The following is a 21,357-nucleotide window of genomic DNA, read 5'->3' on the forward strand; positions in this document are numbered from 1 at the left end:
CAGGAAAGTGAAATGCATGTATGACATTGAATGGTATGTTATATATTTTCTCTGGGTAGAAAATTTGGATGGAGAGGGAGGGCGAGAGAAGGGATATAGGGGAGAGAGACGGTATGAGAAGAAGGCGAAACCGTTTCACGCGCAAATGTTGTTTTTTTTTATTTTTAATCGACATTATTATTTTATTAGGGTGTAGCAAGGATAATATATGGTTATTAATTAATTCACCGTCAAATTAATCTAAGGGTTTTACCTCACAAATTCTCAAAATGAGGTCCTTAGGTGAGCATTAATCCAAATTAAAACTGCACTTGATACAGATAATTGCTCTCATAAGGTCCTCATTTTGAGGATCTGTGAGGTCATTTTCATATGAACATTCGTATTAGTCTTATGGAAGATTAAGTTATCAATTTAAATAATTATTATTGCACCTAAACACAATAATTCTGCGAATTCATTGAAATAAAAAAAATTCAAAATTCTGTATGGAAAAAAAGTTCATGTGTTCAAGAAGAAGGGAATCCTTAATGATCGAGACCCCACAATCTCAAAATTTTGGTGCTTTGTAATTAACTAGGTTTGAATATTATTGATAAGAGATTGGATGAAATTGAATGTTTAAATTTATTAGAGTTTTATACAATTGGATTTTGCAAACATAAGGGATTCGATATGACGTGAAACCTTCTTCTCTCTTCTTATATTTTTGTTTTATCAATTAGTATTTTGTTTCTATGTAACAAGAATTATTTAAGTCTATTGTAAAATTAGTATTAAGCTCATATAAGAAAGACCTCACAAATCTTTAAGACGATGACTTTAGATAGGCCTGACAATTTCTGACACGACTTGTTAACCTGACACGAAACGACACGAAATGAACAGGTTACCGGGTCAACATGATAACGAATCGGTTCATTATCAGGTAACCCGATACACTATAAGCAAAATATTAATTTAATAATTTTATACCACTAAAATACTATAATAATTATATATATAATTATATAATATATATATATATATATATTAAACTAAATTTAGAAAATTTGGAAAATGAGGTAATATATTTTTATATGATATAGTACTATTGTTTTGTTTATTTTCATAATTATTTTGGTAAACTTCTCATAATTTGAATAGTTTATAATGTTTGTTTTTTCTATACTTAGTTTATACATAAGAGAGTTTTGATGTGGATAACCTTACTGAAAACATCATTAACATAACTCTTGAAGGCAATAAATCAAGCCAAAGTTCCAATACAATTTCCCCATGATGATCGATGAAAATTGAAGGAATTTATAAAAGAAATAACATGCAAGCTTTGAATTTCATTGGTAAGGTTTTAACTTCTAAGATAGGCTTCGCTACCTTGAAAGAAAAACTCATTCATTTTGCATATCCTTGCACATTTGATATTTTGTGGTAGACTAGTAGTGTATTCGTGTTTTTTTTTATTAGGCTCTTATTTTGGAGTGTAAATGTAGTACTTAATGACAAATATGTTTTTATGTTTTGAAGTAATATTTGTGTGGCAATGTGGTATGTGCAAATTTAAGGAAAAAAAAGTATTTTTCTTAAAGGGTCATACCGAGTTAGGTCATTTTACCTGTTGGGTAAAGTGATCCGACCTGTTAAGGACTCGTTAAGATAAAGGGTGTGACACGACACTGACCGCTAAGATAACATGTGTTACACGAAAATGATACGAAACACGACAAACACGACCTGTTTGCCAAGCCTAACTTTAGAAGAGCAACTCTGTTAAGTCTGACATGAATTAAAAAAAAAAAAGAAAAAAAAAGGGACACTTTGAATGTCGTCTCTAACTACCAATGTTCTTTGACTGAAACCTTTGTGCTTTTTAGTTTTTTTATCGAAATCCCTGACATTAATGTAATAATGTATTTCTATATAGGTTATTATATTTTTATATTAAAAATGAAATTTGTAGTTATTTATATTAATGAAATTTAAATAAACCTAAAATTTATGGGATTAAAAATATTAAAGATGAATTATACTCTCTAATATATTTTGTGTGTGTGTGTGTGTGTGTGTGTACACACGGGTACGTTCATAAAAATTAACCAAAAAATTATTGTACCAAAACATGAGTACGTTATTCAAAGACATAAAAAAAAAGAAAAAATATTAGACTTAATAACATTATTAAATTTCTTCTATTAAACTAGATATTGATACATTCTCAATTTAACGAAATAGAATGTATCTATATAAGTTTAAAAAATGGATATGAGAAAAGATTGAATGAATTTTAAATAAAAAATCTGTGCATTTTATATTAAAAAAAAAGGGTCCATTTTCATATAACAAATTGGTATATTTAAGAATGAGTACATATCTCTACTAATTAATAAAACACTCATTATTAACCAAAACCCTATGAAATTATCAGTTTAACCATCTAATTAAAACAGAACATGAATAAAAAATATGAGGTAGAAATGTAATTTCACACAACCAAATTTTGTTTTTTTTTCAAAAGCCTCACCTATATGTAATCTTAACATATCTTTAATTAAAAAAATTAAAAAAAATAAAAGAACAAAAAAAAAAAACTTCCAACTCTCACGTTCTCTATGACTCCATTCCTCTCTTCTTATATTTCAAAAACAAAAATAAAAAATTTTCTCACACACTTGTGTGTGTGCCCATATGCGTATAAGATGAAAAAACTCTAAATCAGTTACTAATTTTTATTATAAAAATTATGTAACTTACATATAATTCATTAATATATTAATGCTAGAAACTTTGATCAAAATTTAAAAAATTATATGGTCTTAATCAATGAACATTATAAACTAGAGACTAGATTTTTTATTTATTTATATTTTAAATTGAAAAAAAAAGGGAGAGAGACTCTTGGGCTCAGGTTCTTCTTCTTCTTCAGTTACACAAGAAAACCCTACCAAAGCTTTGCGTTTTATGCTTTATACTGGTTCTGGGTTGGTACAATTGCAGTGCCCTTTTCCTTGATTGTTTCGTAGCAAATCATGACGTCTCTGTCTCTTCCTCACTCGCTTCCTCGCTCGCCGCCGCTCCTCCATTCAAACCAACCAAGAATTCTCGCTCCCTCATTCAATCGATTCCCCCTCTTTCGATGCTCCGCCAATCTCAGAAACTCCAAAAATCACCAAAATTCCAGAGCCACTGGTCGCTTCACTGCCCCTCGCCTCCCAGGTTTTTACTGATTCCATGTACTGTTGACTGACGCAAGTAAGAAATTTTTAGAAATTTGTTTACCTGTTTTGCTCTATGTTGAATTGTGAGTCTGAAATGATGCGTCCGGGACAGGAAATATGTTCCTTGGTGTTGTATGAATTGGATTTCCAAGTTTGAAATGCAAGACTGTTAACTTTTTTAAATTTCTTAATTTTTCAAGCTTTAGTGAATTGGGTAGTGAAGGGTCTTCAAAACCATGCATAGTGGCTATAAGAAAGGCAGTCGCAGCGGTTGAAATTTCTACTTCTAGCGGGTTGAAGAGAGCGGATGAGTTGGTTTGTTGAAAGTGGCTGTATTCGGGAAAAGATAACATTCACATCCTGTCTGCATTGCTGCATACTGACGCTTGAATACAGAGAAAACATGCTAGTTGACTTATGTGTGGTCTTAAAGTAGTTATAATAGAATCACAACTTCTGGAATTGAGCACTTTTGGAGACAAGAATAGGGGTTAGGAGTGCTTATATTAAAAACAATTCTGATCATAAGTGTTTCTCTTAGAAGCATGTCAGAATTTACTGCACATCCAGGCGATTCCAGGAAATACACTTGAAAGTGTTTTGTGAAGGCGCACTTTTGACTGTTACAAACAGAGTCAAAAGTGCTTGTAGCCCTTCTGGAACACTACTATTCTTACTCTACATTGTGTATCTATAAGACTATAATAATGATAGCTCTTGAGGGTGGGAAAAACAAAGAAGCTAGCTTTTAAGGATGTTGTTTTATTTTTCTTCTAAAGTGCTGTATCTTACTGATTCTATGATACCATATTTCCTATGGTCTCTCGGTTGTGCAAGTTTTCAATTTAGTTGTACTGACACGGGTTATTTTTATGATACCATTGCAGCAAAGTTAGAAGTGGAACGTTTTGCGAGCATTTCTTCTTCGAGTACCCAAGAAACATCTTCAATTGGTGTCAACCCACAAATCTCAGTACCTCCCCCTCCCTCAAATGTGTAAGGATTTGTTTTCTTCACTTTCTCAGTTATTAATTTATTTTATAACTAATCATGTATTTTATGAGCTTTTTGGGCTGCTTCTTCTTTCGTCCATGTGCCCAAACATTCATGACCATTTCATCTTTACACCTGTTTACCTTTTATGTTCTAGAGGGTCGCCTCTGTTTTGGATTGGAGTTGGTGTTGGGCTTTCAGCACTATTTTCATGGGTGAGAACATGGATTATTGCATGCTTTTTGCTTGATAAAATGAACTTTTATTAGACCATTTCACCTTTGCTGCGTGTTTGACAAGTTATATTTAATGACAGGTAGCTACGAGATTAAAGGTGCGTCTTTTCATTCTATAATTTATGGGTCTTATTTTTTTTTCTTTTTCAAGTACTGGATTTTAATATCGCAGGGTGTGTATAAAAAGACAATATTTGAGTTGAGTGCCCTTAACATGTTTAATATTTGTGAAAGAACTTTTTTCAAATTGCCATCCTCAAATGTGTATGCGAATACATATGTTAAAAAAGATAAGTGTTTGTTTATTGTCTGACACAAAATCTAGCCTCACACTCTTTTGATATGTGAGTTTTGTTTTAATTTTAACTTGTCTTCAGTATTCTTTCAGAATTATGCAATGCAACAAGCTTTTAAGACGTTGATGGGTCAAATGAATCCACAAGATAGCCAGTCCAACAATGCTGGATTTTCTCCGGGGTCACCTTTTCCGTTTCCATCAGCTCCAGGATCAGGGCCTTTTGGCTCACCTTTTCCACCTACTTCCCAACATTCGACAGTAGATGTATCTGCAACCAGTGTAGATGCAGCACCATCCGCAACAGCAGCACCAGCCTCATCAGCCACACAAGCCACACCTACCACGCCGACCACACCGGCCACCCCCACCACTGATGTCAAAAGTGACTCAGAACTAAATAAAAAGTCAAGATTTGGTAAGCCCATACGATACTCTCATTTATATTGCACAGAGAATTTATATGGTTCAATTTTCTCAATCTGAAATTTATTTTTAATCTACAAAGAAAATTGTCTCTGACCTAGAATATTTTATGTTATTAATAATCCTTATGGCCTTCAATGCATGTATCTTGTTTTTCCGTTGCTTCTTTTTCTTTAACTTTATCTTGGGATCCTAATACATGATCTAAATTCCCTTTTCAATGTTCCAATATATTGGTTATAGTAAATTTAAGTTGCTCAAATAGCCATGAAAGTAAAACAGGGAATTCGCTTCTATAGTGGCTGGGACTTTATAATTTTTTTTCTAAATATATGTGGGCACTCTAAAGTATCATTTATTGATGGCTGCAAGAACGAGTGAAGATCTGTGTGGGCTATCTATATCTGAGGTATCATGTCATATACTGATTTTTGTTAGACATCTTGTTAGGAACGTTGAAATCTTTTGTTTTGGGCAATACATTAAATCATTCCTGAGGAATTATCGTACTTATAAAGATATATGCCTGGGAGATTTCTTCAATAGTTCAACAAAGTAGTCACAAATGCAAGTGGCCCTTTACCACAGTGGTGGAAAGGTTGTTGTGCCCTTGCATTACGGCGTGGGTTCGAATCCCGTCGGCTCTTAATCTAACCAAATCTATCGTTTGACCAAAAAAACAAAGTAGTCAAATTTGGAAAGAAAGGTAAGTTGCTAATGGTATGGGCAACACAACACTTGGTCCATCTGTTAAAGGCACGGTTTTCATTGTTGGGGCTCTGGTAGTGGACGTTTGGATCACTGAACTGCATTGCATGGTGGCCCAGTGGGATCCCCTTTTGATTCTCCTCACAAGGGATTCCTATTGAGTCCGATCCCTATTAATAAAGGAATTCAATCTATATATTCTCCTCACAAGCGATCATTATAATAAGGGGACTACATATATATGTATATATATTAATTTATGTGTAAAAAAAGATACATAGATTACTTAGATGAATAGTTATATTTCTTCTACCAATCTAAGGCGTGCAAGGCTTATCATTGTAATATGTTAGTAGTTGTGTTATTTTTCGTTTGTATGAATCCATGCTATGATGGTTCTCTCACACAGCTTGGAGTAATAAATGGAGGCCATTTGATTCTAACGGAGCTGATCTGATTTCAAGGCAGATTGCTGTTTATGGTTGGTTTAATGTCAAAAAGTATGATTGACAAACCATCAAGGTTAAATATGTGATTGCCGTGATGTTTGAACTCACAAAATCTTTTTGAAAATGATCTTGTGGGCTTGAATTGCAACGGAAGCCTTAGATCTGTCAGAGGCAGTTACCTGCATACAGCTGTGGGGGCTGGTCATATGACCTATCTTATATTGACACGTAGGAATATTGTCAATACCTTAATCGTTTACTGTAGTGAATGGATTGAAAATTTCTATAACAAATGAAGGCCATCAATTCCTCGTCTGATTTTTTACAAGATACTCTTATTTGGACATTGAAATATTTTCTTATGAAGGTTTCTTGTTAGATATTCTAAATTTATGTTCTACTCACAGCTTTTGTAGATGTTACTCCAGAAGAAACAGAGCAAAAGAGTCCTTTCGAAAGTGGCTTAAAAGATGTTTCTGAAGCAAGTTCATCTAAGGGTACCCAGAATGATGTGGAAGTGAGTATCTACTGTCACTGTTCCTCAAGATGTTGTGTTTTTAGTTAATCTTCAAATTTAACTATTTCCAAACTCCATGAAGGTTTCTCAAAATGGAGCTACTTTTAAGCAGGGGGCAGGTTCTTTCACCGGTTCCCAATCTACTGGTATGTAAAGAGTCATGTGAGACTTTTGCAGTCTCTAAGGATTCCAGCGAATGCTTTGCTTTAGATTTAATATCAAATATTTTTGGTAGCTTAGTTGTGACAAAAGCCATCTTTATCTAAAGACTTTTGAACTGCTTATGCTAAATTTCGCCTGCTCCACTTGGGATAATGGTTCTAGAGTTCTAGTTATGTAAAGATTCGTGCATGGATCTGATCAAGGATTGGGCTGGCCTGCCCTAAAAGCAAGGCCCAACCCTGGGAAATTAGGGCAGCCCCTTAAAAAAGAAAAGACCTAGAATGAGGCACTACTTTTATACATTTAATTGACTAATGTTGACACCAAAACTTGTTGTATATGGATAAATTGAAAAATAAATTGCTAATAAATCACCTCTCTCCGAAACTACTGCTTGAAAATGTGCCATGTGAATTAAATAGTCGCATAGGTCTGTTAAGGTAGTGCTTACTTAAATAGTTTATGCGAGCTGAGAGGATTACACGACTATGCTGTAAATGGATATGAAATAATCCTGATTGCATTACTGTGTAATCCTAATCAGTATGTCTTTAAGTGGCTATGATTTTCATTTTTGGAATCTAATCAGACAGTTTAAGTATGTTTTTATTTATTAATGGATAGGAAAAGAAAATCCTGCAATATCAGTGGAAGCCTTGGAGAAAATGTTGGAAGATCCCACAGTGCAGAAGATGGTTTATCCGTAATATACCTTCTTATCTTGTGTGCTTACTAGTTGTGTAAAATGATTTTGTTCTAGTGTCTTATCATGGTTGAATCTAGCTAATTAGCTACATATCACTTGCATACCTTTGTGAATTTCTGGAATGTCAATGGTATTTTGATTGGGTTGGAATAAGATTTTATCAAATTCTCAGCGTATGCAATTTAAATCCAGCTTGAACTGTTTACTTTTGGGGTATTAAATTCATTTGGACAAGGATAATTTTTCAAGCTTGTTAAAGGTAACCTCGTCATTTGGATAGGATAACTTATTGACTATTTCAAGCTGAAAGTGTTTGGTCTGTTGTTCAGGAATACCAATTTTCAGTCAAAAATTTGACATTTTATAGGAAGATGGTTATCCTTTGGCAAATCCCTCACCTTGTTTAGTTCCATTATCAAATATCTTGTTCATTCCTTTCATTCATTTATTGGAATGTTTATGTGATTATAAAAGTTGATCTCAGAGTTTCCTTCTATGTCTATATCATATGTTGTATAAGCTTCCAGTTGTCGTACTCTTTGTTTAACATTTTTTAATTTTATTCTGTCTCATGAATGTGACTTAACATCAACTTACTCCTCTAGAGGAACTATATCATGTTTTTCTTGCTATTGGAATGAAGATTAATTTTATTTATACCCTTGTAGCTATTTACCAGAGGAGATGAGGAATCCTACCACTTTCAAATGTAAGTCCATCTTTCAGTAACACAGCTTTTCCTTAAGATCCTGGGTTATCAGTTATAGCCTTGATATGGCTTATAACCATAAATAATGTTTTCAATTTGATAGTTATTTGTTCACACCTGATAAGGCTAATTGCGGTCATCCGCCTGTTTGAAGCAATGTCTATGTTGCCCTTTGTCATAGCTGATCTTACTGCATAATATCTGGTCTTTTTTTCATATTACGTAGAACCTTTTCCTTATTTTTATTTTTTAATACTCTTTTTTGTTGTGACCATGTGTTCTTTCATGGTGGAGGGTTGTTTTCTCCATTCCATTTCTTTTTTGTTGGCCTAGAGTTCATTTTGTGTCTCTTAATCTGTAGCTTTTGATCATTAGTCTTATTCTGATGGTCATCATTTGATAGGGATGCTACAAAATCCAGAGTATCGCCAACAGCTAGAGGACATGCTGTAAGTTCTTTTTCTTGGCTCTATCTACGTTTGATATTGCTGGTAGCTTTTTATTCTTGTGTTTGTACTTAGATTCTGAGCATTTTTGCTTCATAAATTGATGTGGCAAAACAATATTTTTGGTCTCTGAAGTTTGACTCAAATTTTGATTTTCTTCTCATTTTCTCAATCCCGGCATTTTGTTAAAAGGGTGGATTAATGTTTTCTCTAACAGAATACAAAATTTATGGAACAAAATCGTTCTCCCATCTGCTACAGCTGTACTAACTTGCCTGAAATAAAGTCATAAGTCATCTAATTAAAGCCATAGGTTGCATGTGCATTGCCTGTTCTGACATCCTGTAATACTTTAAGTTCTCATGAAGCAGAAACTGAATCAAGTCGGCATTCCTGTAACAAACCTTGACCATAGTTGACATACCATTGCTTCAATATAAAAAAAAACCTGATTTAGTCAGTGATCTCAATTGCATGTATATCTGAACGACCATGCTTGTTAGTTGGTCATGTTAAAGGATGTATTGTTCGTCAGAATTTTGAACCCTTGTGTCTGTGGAATTAATACTTGAGAAATAGTGTCCACTAAACTTTACGACAAACATTTTGTTACCAGAGAAGGCTGGAGCAGTGTGATGCTTATGCTAAACAAGATATTCTAATCTTTATCCAATTTAATTTCTCTTATCTTTTTTATGCTTGATGTTTGTTTCAGAAATAATATGGGCGGAAGCAGTGAATGGGACAATCGTATGATGGATTCGTTGAAAAATTTTGATCTTAGCAGTCCTGAGGTTAAGCAGCAGTTTGGTAAGTGTGAAGTACCAAGTCTTGTTGGATTTCAGTCTTTTCTGATTAAATTCCAATTGCTCTAGCGAATGGCATTCATTTACAATTTTTATCTTCCGGCTACTTCATTTTCCTGATTAAATTTGATAATTCCATAAATCTGGAAGTTAGATCAGTTCCATCATGGCAGAATGATGTGCTAGTGACTAGGTTGATTGGATAATTTTAGTATAGACCAAGTTTAAGATTGAGTAATTTACATCATTCTTGATCTTTTATTGTTTGTTCCATTATTATTATTTTATTTTTCCTTTTGAAACGTTCTCAGTTGTCAATTGTGTATGCTTTATTTGGCTTTCGATTGTTGTAAAACTTATTTGTTCGTTTTTCAAGCTGTTCTTCACTTTCAACACTATTCTTTCCTTGATAAGTTGATATTTATAAAATTCAAAACAATTTCCTTGTCATTTAACAAGAAAGTATCTGGCTAAAAAAAACATGAAGGTAGAATTATTTTTCTCCCATGGTGTGGGGAGTCTAGGTTTAAAAGCTCAAGGAGAATAGATAAATTCATGCGGCATGTATTTTCTTTAATTCTTCTCTGTTTATATTTTGCAGACCAAATTGGGCTTTCACCTGAGGAAGTAATTTCAAAAATAATGGCCAATCCTGAAGTTGCTATGGCATTTCAAAACCCAAGAGTTCAAGCAGCAATCATGGATGTATGTATTTCCAATGTACTTGGATTTGATTTAGAATGTCTCTTTTCACCCTACGTTTCTGTTTACCCACGTACTTTGTTCTTTTGTAAAACTATGTTCAAGAACGATGTTTAACGACAATACTGTTTTTTGCAAAATATGAAGATAAAAGATAATAGAATTATAGTGTTACTGGCCGCCAGTAGCCTCACTCTGAGGAAGGTCAGTCCGACTGGCCTCCCACTATGGGGAGGAGTCCTAACCGGTATCATGGTCAAAGTTAAGAAATAGACATTATGGGAATGATAAGGGTGGGAAGAATAAATTAATACTTCTCAAGTTGGTAGAGGTGGAGAAACCTGGTGGGTGGGCAACTGGGAATGATGGGAGGTAATAGCATCACTCTTATATGGCACATACTGATTCTCTTAAATTTTATGTTTCTTTTGCAGTGTTCACAGAACCCACTGAGCATTGCAAAATATCAAAACGATAAGGAGGTACGTTAGAACTTTTTTACTTTCAATAATGATTTCTGATTTGCCTAATTATGTGGTTTCTAGTTGTGTTTATTTATTACCTTTTTAACATATAATTTATCCTATCGGTAACTCACTATATGATTATTATTGAGTTTTTCCTTCTCTTCTTCAAAATGATTGTTTTAACACTCTAATTCATCTGTTTCTTATTTAGCTAGCATGAGAGTAACAATAAATTACTTTATTGTATTGGAGATGATGGCTACTGCTTGTAAAGTTCTGATTTGTGTTCTTGCTTCCTTCTCATAACTTTAACTGGATAATATCTATCTAATGGAATGTAATTAAGAGCTTTTGGATAACTCGTAGAAGTACTTTATTAAGACCTTTATTTAGATGAATAAATTCCTTCCAAGAGACATCAACGAGCACATACTGTTGGTTAATTTGTGAGATCCAAATTCAATAGGCAATATTTCAGTAACTCATACAAAACATTAGCAAAACCCGCCAAAGTATGCATATAGTGATCTAACAGCTGACGCGGAACAGTACAATTACTTAATATTACAATGGGATATTTTGACTTGGATCAAGCGATATTATTGGTTTGTATCTGTTTTTGTTGAGGATCGTTGGAAATGGTTTTCTCCCAGCATGCCTCAAGTTTAATTAAGTTTGATTGATCTTGTTTTGGGATACACAATGTACTTGAAGGGGCATTATGTGGCTTTACCAGGTTGGGATGTGGCATTGATTGCTGTTATGAGTATATTACGTATTTAATATAATATGACAGTTTGCTGTGTTCTGTTGTCTCAGGTTATGGATGTTTTCAATAAGATATCAGAACTCTTCCCTGGGGTGTCTGGTTCGCCTTAATTTCTGTTCATGGACGCTAGTTTCTCGAGTTAAACATGCTCACTAGGTAAGGGAATTAGAGCTTTACCAGTCCTGCGAAACTGAACATGCTTGTCGTTCTCATGCCCATGCATAGCGCGATAGGCTCATTTTGCTGCCCTGTTTGGAGATGAGTTGACACCCTTGTAGCGTATTGGACGAACTAAAAGCTTCGTGTCCCATAATGTGAAAACGAAATGTATATTGGTGTCCGAGACCATCTGTCTAGCAGACTTTTTGTAATGTTGGTATTGGTAGCTTTGTTCAGAACTTTATGTAGGGAACTGTGACCAATTCGGAATAGATAATGGTAGGTTTTACAAGGTTTATGACTGTACAACATGTGATGTTATGTTTAAGGATAATATTCCAATGGATTCTATTGGCTGTACATAGGAAAATTTGAATAAAATATGCATTCGTCTTATGCAAGTGATATCGAGGTAGAGAGAATCGAACGCATGACCTCGGTTGCTAAAATGAAAAGTCTCCTTGCATGAAAGGGCTTTGGGCAAGGTTGATCTTTCGAGGTTGGCATGGAGAATAGACAGTTTCGATTATCAAGCAATGTTGTAATTTAGATCAGAGAAAAAAAAAAAAATTGAAAGGTAGAAGAAGATTCGAATGAAAAGGTTGCTAGCATTCTTATATTGTATTTTGTTTGATTTCCAATATAGTTCTGCCGAGTTGCTGGAACTCTGGAAATAACGGAATTCACCGTGGTAAAATCTTAGCCATCCAAGTATCATAAACATATATCAACCCTGAACAAAGCTTCATGAATAAGAAAAATGTAGTCCATTCATAAAATTCCAACAAGCTTTCATCAACACAACTCAACCCAAGTCAACAATATAACTCCAACTCAACCGATATTATCTAGACTAATAGAGAGATAATGGGCTTAGTCTCACAATAAATTAAGAATAATTTAGTTTAAATTTACTTTTGACGAGAATCAATCCTAAGTTTATAATATTTCTGACTTACAAGTGAAAGAAAAAAATTTAAACGTAGTACCTGGGCCTACACCGACCCTGTGTCGGTTTAAGTAAAAACCCCTCTGCACTCTCCGTCTGTCGACCTCCCTCTCTGGAATTCTCTCCCGCCTCTTTCTCTCTCAACGTCGTAACCACCGGAATCCGCCATTCATAGCCACCAGAATACTCCCATACCTCTCAACCTCTCATCTGAACTCATCCTCTTCTTCTTCCACTGAAGGTTTCTATCGAAGCTCGAACTCAAACCCATCGCTCGCTGCTCTCACTTCCTGTCGCCGCTGTTGGACTTGGTCCGTCCGATCACTGAGGCAATCTTCAGACTTCATGGCTATTTTTCTTCTACTTTCCGTGATTCTTAAAATTTTAGGAACAAGATTTTGCCGGAATATCTTGCAACTGACTATGTGCCATTACTGTAAATTTTGCTGAAATATCTAAAAATTTTAGGAACAAGCATGGAAATTTTGATTAAATAATTGTACCCTTAGCCTTTAGTTAATCTGGATTATCATTTTTGTTGAATTAATCGTCTGTTCGAATTCTTTCTGCCCATATTCGGAGATTCTCGTTGCAATCCAATGCGTGTTGGATTGTTTTCTATTACATTTAGATTATGCAATTTCGATATTCTTATAACTGCTATTCTCATTTTTCCTTTGTTATTTCGCGAATAAGTATTTTCATTCTCTAGTTTTGTTTCGATATTGATGACTGCTTTTTGCTTTTTTCAGGATCAACCTGCTAGAAATGAGGATATGATTCAATGAGACCAGACCATGCTTAAAGTTTCGGTATACGGTCAGTCTATTTAAGGTCCAAGTTTACAGTTTTCAGTTTCCGGTTCAACTTTATGGCCTACAAACTGTTTGGTACTGGTTCTTGGTTTGGGACCTAACCCAGTCAAACTGGAATGAACTTTTAATCGGTAGACAGGCCCTTTCAAACCCCAAGCATCCCTCATCCTTTTGAATTCTAAGTTCATTCTTCAATGGCTATAACTATAGTTTCAAATATGCAAACCCAACGGCTAATTTTGAGAAATGTAGCTCCCAGAACCGTCACAACCTTCACAAAACCAACTAAGTACTCACTCTTTCACTTTCATAGACCTCATTCTTTTGCTTATTGTCCACCAAATGACCTGGAACTTGGTCTTAAAAGTATGCAATCGCAAGAACTCTGTAGTAGTACAAGCCAAGAACCGTTTTCGTCAGCGTCTCTATCAGATTCTCTTTTGGTGGAAAAGATTTTATTAGGTTTGAAGCAAGGCACCCTCACTTCCTTGCGCGGTTTTCGGTTAAACCCATTTCTTATTGCTGAAGTTCTTTCTCGCTGCCGCGAAAATTTGCAACTGGGTCTGAAGTTTGTTGATTTGATTCTGTTAAATAGCCCTAATTTTAAACATTCGTCAGAGTCTTTGAGTGCAATGATTCACATGTTGGTGCGTGGTCGAAGGGTGTCAGATGCACAACCTCTGATTCTTAGAATGGTTAGAAAGAGTGGCATTTCGCGTGTTGGAGTGGCAGACTCTTTGGTTTCAACTTATAGCAGTTGCGGCTCAAGTTCTTTGGTCTTTGATCTGTTTGTTAGAACGTATGTGCAGGCTAAGAAGTTGAGAGAAGGATTTGAGGCGTTTCAGGTGTTTAGAAGAAAGGGATTTTGTGTTTCGATAAATGCTTGCAATAGTCTTCTTGGTGGGCTTGTGAAAGTCGGGTGGATTGATTTGGCATGGGTGGTATATGGGGAAGTTGTTAGCAGTGGGATTCAGTTAAACGTTTATACACTAAATATAATGGTTAATGCCTTATGCAAAGCTCGCAAAATTGAGAGCGTTAAATTCTTCTTATCAGATATGGAAGAGAAGGGGGTGTTTTCAGATATTGTGACATATAATACACTAATCAATGCATATTGTCGCGAAGGGCTTCTAGAAGAAGCTTTTCAGTTAAAAAACTCTATGTCTTCTAAGGGGTTGAAACCTGAGCTTTTCACGTACAATGCTATCATGAATGGTTTGTGTAAAGTAGGAAATTATGCAAGAGCAAAGGAAATGTTGTATGAAATGTTGCAAGGTGGATTGAATCCTGATACTACTACTTATAATACAATGCTTTTTGAGAGCTGTAGAAAAGGTGATTTTTTAGAGGCTGAGGAAATTTTCCATGAAATGTCACAGAGAGGTGTTGTTCCTGATATAGTTAGTTTCAGTTCACTTATTGGGGTTTTTTCGAGGAACAAAAATATTGATCGTGCGTTGCTATATTTTAGAGATATGAAAAGGGCAGGCTTGGTTCCAGATAATGTGATCTACACTATTCTTATAGATGGATATTGTAGAAAGGGAATGATGTTAGAGGCTTTGAAGCTGCGTGATGAAATGCTTGAGCAAGGTTGCACTATTGATGTGGTAACGTTCAATACAATTTTAAACGGACTGTGTCGAGAGAAAATGCTTTCTGATGCAGATGAGCTTTTCAATGAAATGTTGGAAAGGGGTGTCATTCCTGATTTTTATACTTTCACAACGCTCATTCATGGCTATTGCAAGCACGGGAATATGACTAAATCTCTCAATCTGTTTGATGCAATGACTAATGGAAATATTAAGCCTGATATTGTCACATACAACACATTGTTTGATGGCTTCTGCAAACTAGGTGAAATGGATAAAGCTAAGGAGTTATGGGGTGACATGGTTTCAAGAAGGATATTACCCAATCACATTTCATATGGCATCCTAATCAATGGATTTTGTAGCATGGGGAACGTGCATGAGGCGTTTAGGTTGTGGGACCAGATGATTGAAGAAGGCATCAAACCCACTCTAGTTACTTGTAACACTGTCATTAAAGGTTATTGCCGCTCTGGTGACACAACAAAGGCGGATGAGTTCTTAGGCAAAATGATGTCAAAAGGAGTTGTTCCTGACAGTATTACTTACAACACTTTGATTAACGGATATGTAAAAGAAGAGAATCTGAACAAAGCATTTTCCTCAGTTCAGGAGATGGAAAAGCAAGGGATACTGTCGGATCAGTTTACATACAATATAATTCTAAATGGGTTCTGTAGGCAAGGTAGAATGCACGAAGCCGAGCTAGTATTGCGGAAGATGATTGAGAGAGGTGTAAAACCTGATAGATCCACTTATACGTCATTAATAAATGGACATGTGACCCAGGACAATTTGAAGGAGGCATTTCGGTTCCATGATGAGATGCTTCAAAGGGGATTTGTGCCGGATGATGAATTCTAGTTTGCTCTTGCAGCTGAAGGTTGGATATTCTCTTAAATCTCATTGCGCTCTTCATTTTAATTAGCTACCTCTAAAATGTTGTGACCTAATGATCTTATGTTTATATTTTACATACAGGGACTTGAATTCATTACTTTACATACCTTGTCTTGTATTTTGTTATTATAATGTAAGATTACAATTTCTTAAATAATGCATATACAGGTCTATTCTGTCATACACCATATTGAATGTAGTGAGATGATGCTTACTCATCTTGTATTTGTTTTCATCATCTTTTAAATAGCCATTATAGGATTTTTATGCTTTTCTACGTTTAGTACTTCGGCTGCAGTTACATGAGGGAATTTATTTATGAGAGGATTTCACTTTTGGATGGGATTTATAGTGAATATATCCTGTGAGTCATCATCATATATTACTCTGTCGTAAATCAATAGGAAATAATCAAAATTGAAATACCAAGCAATTCTAGTCACTATGATTTGAAGTTCCTATCGATTAATTATGTATCCTAGTCTCCTGCTTTAACCTCATTGAGTATAGCTATGAATCTATGACTGATTCATAACTATGTTTTGTTTTTTTTTTTACTTCTCAATTTTGCATTTTTGGAGTTTGTTCAGACAGTTTTTAATGTTTTTATTAATTAATTAATGAACAGGAAAAGAAAATTACTTTGTATCAGTGGCAGATTTGGATAATTAATATCAACATACTTCTTTCGAAGAACTTAATCACATGTTTTTCATGCTATTATAAAGAAGATTAATTCTATTCGTTTCCTTGTAGATATTTACTTGAGGAGATGAAGAAACCTTCTTCCTTCAAATGTAAGTCCATCTTTCAGTAGTACATACAGTGATGGCTAGAAGACATATTGTAAGTTCCTTTTCTTCTTCTGCTGTATTTACATTAGCTGTTGTTGGAGCTTTCTGTTCTCACTTATTTAGTTAAAAATTGTGAGCATTTTGTGCTTTTTAGTTCGCAAAGCATAAATATCATTGGTCTCTGAAGTTCGAAAATTTGATTTGTTGTCATCAATTAGGCTTGGTCCAGTCGTCTTTCACTTCCCCTTGGTGAAAAGTTCGAAGTGGAGGGAAAATTTCCCATCACCATAAAAGAAAGAAAAAGTAGAGCAAAAGTGTCCCCTTATCTGCTACAGCTGCAATTGCTTTATGAAAGGTGCCAACTTGGCCCGTAATAGAGTTAATTGCTTATAATCAAGTGTAGTTGGAAGAAAAATATAGCCTTCAATCTTTAGATTTCGTGGAAATGAAAAGGGCGGAAAGTCATGAATTTACATCTGTAGCATGTTATATTCTTCATCCTATCTTTTAGTGTCTATAGTGAATTTTCGAACTTCAGCAGGTAGTATATGTGACTCTTGCATGTACCCAGAATTACATTTGCTTTACTCATATACAGGCATTTTGATATGAACTGTTTATTTAAACCCAAATTAACTACTTAAACTACCTTTACAAACCAAATCCAATATGTACATTTATCTTTACACCCAATTTAAAAATATGTGGAGATTGAGGAGTGACTGTTATCTATGAATGGCAAAGGTCATACTAGCTCACGGGGTCTAGTCCTTTTTTCACGGCATACCCTTTTTTTGGTTGTCTAGGACAACTCTATTCTCATTGGCAAGAATTTCAATCACAAGATTTTGTGATGAAGAAACAAGTAACTAAATGTTTAATTCTGTTGTCTTTAAAATTTCTTCAATTGCACTAGAAGCTTTCTTGGAATTCTTTGCCTCCTTGTAATACTTGTCAGTCATTACAGCTATTCTAAGGCATTAAATACTTTCTTCACGGTGGACATTTGTACCTCCACTACACATCTCAAAATACTTGCAGTACATTTCTTCTAAATCCAGTAAAGAGTCCTTCAATCCACCATTCTCTATTTGTGCTTCTGAAAGAAACTTTTTCAAGGGTTTGACGAGCCCATTCCTCTCCAGGAATGGAGGCACAAAGTGAAGGGTTTGATTATTGGATGTGGGTTTATAGATAAATTTGGTTTTAGTTTTAATAAAATCCTGTCTCTAACGGTAATTGTACAATAGGACAGAAAAGACGATTCACATTTATGGTTTAAGTTGGGTGTAGACTGTAGAGTGCGATGACATGGGTTCAAATAAAATTCGTTGCAGGGTTTACATGATTTTCCTAGAACAATATTCGCTTTCTGCGATTTCAGTTTCTTTTTTATGCTCTCCTTTTGTGTCATAAACAGTATGAATGGCTTTCCCACAGATTCCAGGAATGGAGCCAGATTCAGTCCGGTGAGATCAGAGAGTTGAAGCAGGTTGGATGACCACTCTAGCATATTCGAGAACCTCTGTTGCAGGGAAGACTGGAGAGGCTGGACTCACTGCCCAGTGCTGTAAGGTTATAATTCGTGAACTCCAACCTCATCTCGCTCTTTTGGATGACTAACGAGCCATCTCAAAAAAACAGAGACTAATTACACTGAGTGATGATTTTTGAGGAATACCAAAAGCAAAAGAAAAATTGCACATCTGAAAAATAAGGTGTGACTGGCCAGATGAAGCCAGTACGAATGTGCCCTCATCAGTCATCAGTCATCACAGTGTGCTGCAAAAATGGCACCCTGCAATAATTTGGGAGGAAAGGCCGGGGGGGTGCCATCTACAGGCTTTTGTAAAGTTGGTATCGGCAGCTGTTTTCGGAATTTGATGTGACGGGTTGTGAAAAATTCCTAGTAATATCGATCGGTTTTACAAATCCATTGAGAACAAAAATTGTGAATCTTCAAGTTTTCTACTATTTATTTTCATCAAATCTCTTGTAAATTAGAACAATGCTCAAAAAAATCCATTATATATGATCACTCTTATTATTATTATTCTTTGGCATCAGGTACATTGGCAAATAAATATGGAAAACAAAATCCATGGCAATTCTTTACCCGGTACCGCAATCGGTTGCCTTGAAGGACAATGTCCTTTCTTGCAGGTCAAATCCTACCAAGAAGTTCATTTGTGCCACATTCCCATAGGTCCCCACATCGTTGGTCGGGGAAAATGCAAGACACACAACATCTTCCCTAACCCTAACGAAAGTGTTGACGGATTTTAACTTCACGTCTGCACCACGGAAATGGACTGTAACAATGGGAGCGTCGATTTCCGGTTTAGTCTTGTAACAGAGCAGTAGAATGCCGGTTGGATCTCTCGTCACCTCCAGATGAATTGCCTTTCTAATTGCCGATTCGAAACTTTCATAAAGCTGTGTAGGCAAAGCTGTTATAGTAGTCCCGGAGTCTATGATCATGTTGCCCTTAAAACTTTGAGGACTGGAAACTTCAAGCTTAATATAGTCGTCTCCGACGCTGATGCCTTGTAGCTCAAGGTAGTAATAGGTTTGCGAACCGTTCGACAGGACAGGAGTTGAGACCACATCACGGCCTGAAACTTTACCACCAAAGTACATCTTGCTCGGGATTTCACTTTGACTACTTTGCTTAGAGTGCAAGTTTGAACGAAATTGTAGTTCGTAACTCGGCACCAAGCAGTAGGAGAAAGATTTCCTACCAACCACTTTTCCGATTTGGGATATAAGCGACACAGCTCCGCTTCCAAGTCCGACTATGCCTGTCTCAGTCCCGCTGAAGATTCCTCCGTTGTGGTGTCCACATCCAAATATGGTGTTGGGGATTGATACGGCGGCCTTGCCTGCAGTTCTGGAAGCCAATGTAACAGTGTCCACGGACAGATTTCCAGAGGTGTAGGAATTGTCCCCATACGTATAATTGTAATAGCAAAACTTATCGTTTGAGCAAGTGCCTTCACTTAGCAAATGGCATTGTTTGGACAAACAAGAAAGGGGCTCATATGTTGAAGAAGAATTGGGATCAAAGATGGGGATTTTTTGCTTGAAACAATCCTTACACGGCTTGCATTGCGTCCATGTAAGATCGCTGCCGGTGTCCACAATGCCAATCAAGGTTTTGGGCGGTGTCCCAATCGATATGTTCACCAAATACTCTCCTGCAACATAGATTAAATGGGCTTCCCCTGTAGGACTCGTAGCGCGTAGTCCTGAACCTTTTCTGCCGAAATGGTTGGTCACACGGTAATGCGAGCGTTGCAAGGCATTGCTTAAGCGTTGCCAATGAGACTCCGCCGGATTGTACAACGGAGATGATGGGGAATCGCGGTGGATCAGTTCGAGGCTGAAGCCGATTCCGTGGTGATGGTCATCATCTTCTGTGAGCGAGAGAAATGGGAGGAAAATAATGGCAAATGCAATGGTGAAAAGTGAGTGAATAGCTCCCATGAGAAAGATGAAGAGAACACTACTAACATATAACAAAAGAGTCTCTGCAATGGTATTTTATATAATTACTGGCGTAACCAGAATGATTCTTTTCTAAATGAGAGTCTCAAAAGACTAAAAATATCAGAGCACATCTGGTAGGATTTGGTTATTAATTAAATCATGGTTGGACCTGAGAGATTCAAAACTGTTTCTAGAAAGTGGAATGGTTTGACTATATTTTCTATTGAGTAAGTTTGACAAAGCATCAAATTTAATGCTTTGTGGGAATTATTATTTGGATTTATAGTTTGTTTCCTCTTTTGTCTAATTCCTCGGTTTGAGTTATTTCTACCAGAAATTATGGGGTGGTATTTTATTGAATTTCACAAATAATTAGAGGTTGTTAGTTAGGTACATAAGTTTTAGTGGCCAAGAAATTGATCTAGAGTAAATTTGCACAATAAAACAAACTATAATAAACCTTTATACAGCTACCAGAAACATTATCATGCCCCTACAAAACGTCATCAATACAAATTTAGTACAAAAACAAAATAAACGCAACAAACTTAAAACACGATAGACACATCACGTTTGAGTTTTAAACGTACGTGCAAATGACGTACGTGCTGGTGTCCCCTTCTATTTGTTGGCACAAAATTCCAACAAACCTTCTTTCTTTGCACAAAAGATAAGATCCAGCAAACCTTCTAGTTTCTTGGTTGGTCTGTCTCAAGGACAGCTCAATTGACATATATATATATATATATATATGTTCTAAGTTAATTGCGCTTTGGAAAAGGTTTTTCTTTGTCGAAATGTTTTAAGTTAAACGATAGCAGTGTTAGAAAAATATAAACTTAATAAAAGGACATTATGTATTAAATTTTATTGGATTCTCGTGCTAAAACAAGGTCAACTTAGCTAATCTAATATAGCCATTATATTGATGGATCTGTGGCATGACAAGCACGAGAAGCAGCTAAGAAATACAACCAAAGGAACTACAGAGAGTACTTGTGGCTGTCGGGTCGAAACGTTTGGTTCAAACCAACGAAAGGAACTACG

The 21,357-nt window shown here is 35.6% G+C and overlaps 3 protein-coding genes across 5 annotated transcripts; 2 read left to right on the plus strand and 1 right to left on the minus strand.

The window, feature by feature from the left end:
- Positions 1-2,883: 2,883 nt before the first annotated feature.
- Positions 2,884-12,161, plus strand: LOC137735187 (protein TIC 40, chloroplastic-like). Of its 2 annotated transcripts, none has more exons than XM_068474584.1 (14): positions 2,884-3,213; positions 4,103-4,211; positions 4,366-4,423; positions 4,525-4,542; positions 4,833-5,157; positions 6,730-6,839; positions 6,952-6,985; positions 7,626-7,704; positions 8,376-8,416; positions 8,820-8,865; positions 9,578-9,672; positions 10,270-10,373; positions 10,805-10,852; positions 11,657-12,161. In XM_068474584.1, exons 1-14 carry the CDS (start codon positions 3,027-3,029, stop codon positions 11,714-11,716), a joined length of 1,314 nt encoding a protein of 437 aa, XP_068330685.1. In that variant the 5' UTR covers positions 2,884-3,026; the 3' UTR covers positions 11,717-12,161. The 2 variants fall into 2 exon arrangements, with proteins under 2 accessions (XP_068330685.1, XP_068330684.1); XM_068474583.1 differs by having other exon boundaries at positions 2,885-3,213; positions 6,922-6,985.
- Positions 12,162-13,470: 1,309 nt separating this feature from the next.
- On the plus strand, positions 13,471-19,107 carry LOC137734897 (pentatricopeptide repeat-containing protein At5g01110-like). 2 transcript variants are annotated; one of them, XM_068474213.1, is made up of 3 exons: positions 13,471-16,010; positions 16,784-16,873; positions 18,262-19,107. In XM_068474213.1, exon 1 carries the CDS (start codon positions 13,724-13,726, stop codon positions 15,989-15,991), a length of 2,268 nt encoding a protein of 755 aa, XP_068330314.1. In that variant the 5' UTR covers positions 13,471-13,723; the 3' UTR covers positions 15,992-16,010; positions 16,784-16,873; positions 18,262-19,107. The 2 variants fall into 2 exon arrangements, with proteins under 2 accessions (XP_068330314.1, XP_068330315.1); XM_068474214.1 differs by having other exon boundaries at positions 16,784-16,824.
- LOC137734182 (aspartic proteinase CDR1-like) lies at positions 18,934-20,307 on the minus strand. The gene has a single exon (XM_068473490.1). The coding sequence runs from the start codon at positions 20,305-20,307 to the stop codon at positions 18,934-18,936; it is 1,374 nt and encodes a 457-aa protein (XP_068329591.1).
- Between the last annotated feature and the right edge of the window lie 1,050 nt (positions 20,308-21,357).

Source organism: Pyrus communis, chromosome 5 (assembly GCF_963583255.1).
Source record: "Pyrus communis chromosome 5, drPyrComm1.1, whole genome shotgun sequence".
NCBI lineage: Eukaryota > Viridiplantae > Streptophyta > Magnoliopsida > Rosales > Rosaceae > Pyrus > Pyrus communis.

Coding starts and splice junctions, on each gene's coding strand:
- LOC137735187 (XM_068474583.1), top strand. CDS start 3,027: ATGACGTCTCTGTCTCTTCCTCACTCGCTTCCTCGCTCGCCGCCGCTC. Junction 3,214..4,102: donor CACTGCCCCTCGCCTCCCAG/GTTTTTACTGAT, acceptor ATACCATTGCAG/CAAAGTTAGAAGTGGAACGT. Junction 9,673..10,269: donor TGAGGTTAAGCAGCAGTTTG/GTAAGTGTGAAG, acceptor TATATTTTGCAG/ACCAAATTGGGCTTTCACCT.
- LOC137734897 (XM_068474213.1), top strand. CDS start 13,724: ATGGCTATAACTATAGTTTCAAATATGCAAACCCAACGGCTAATTTTG.
- LOC137734182 (XM_068473490.1), bottom strand. CDS start 20,307: ATGGGAGCTATTCACTCACTTTTCACCATTGCATTTGCCATTATTTTC.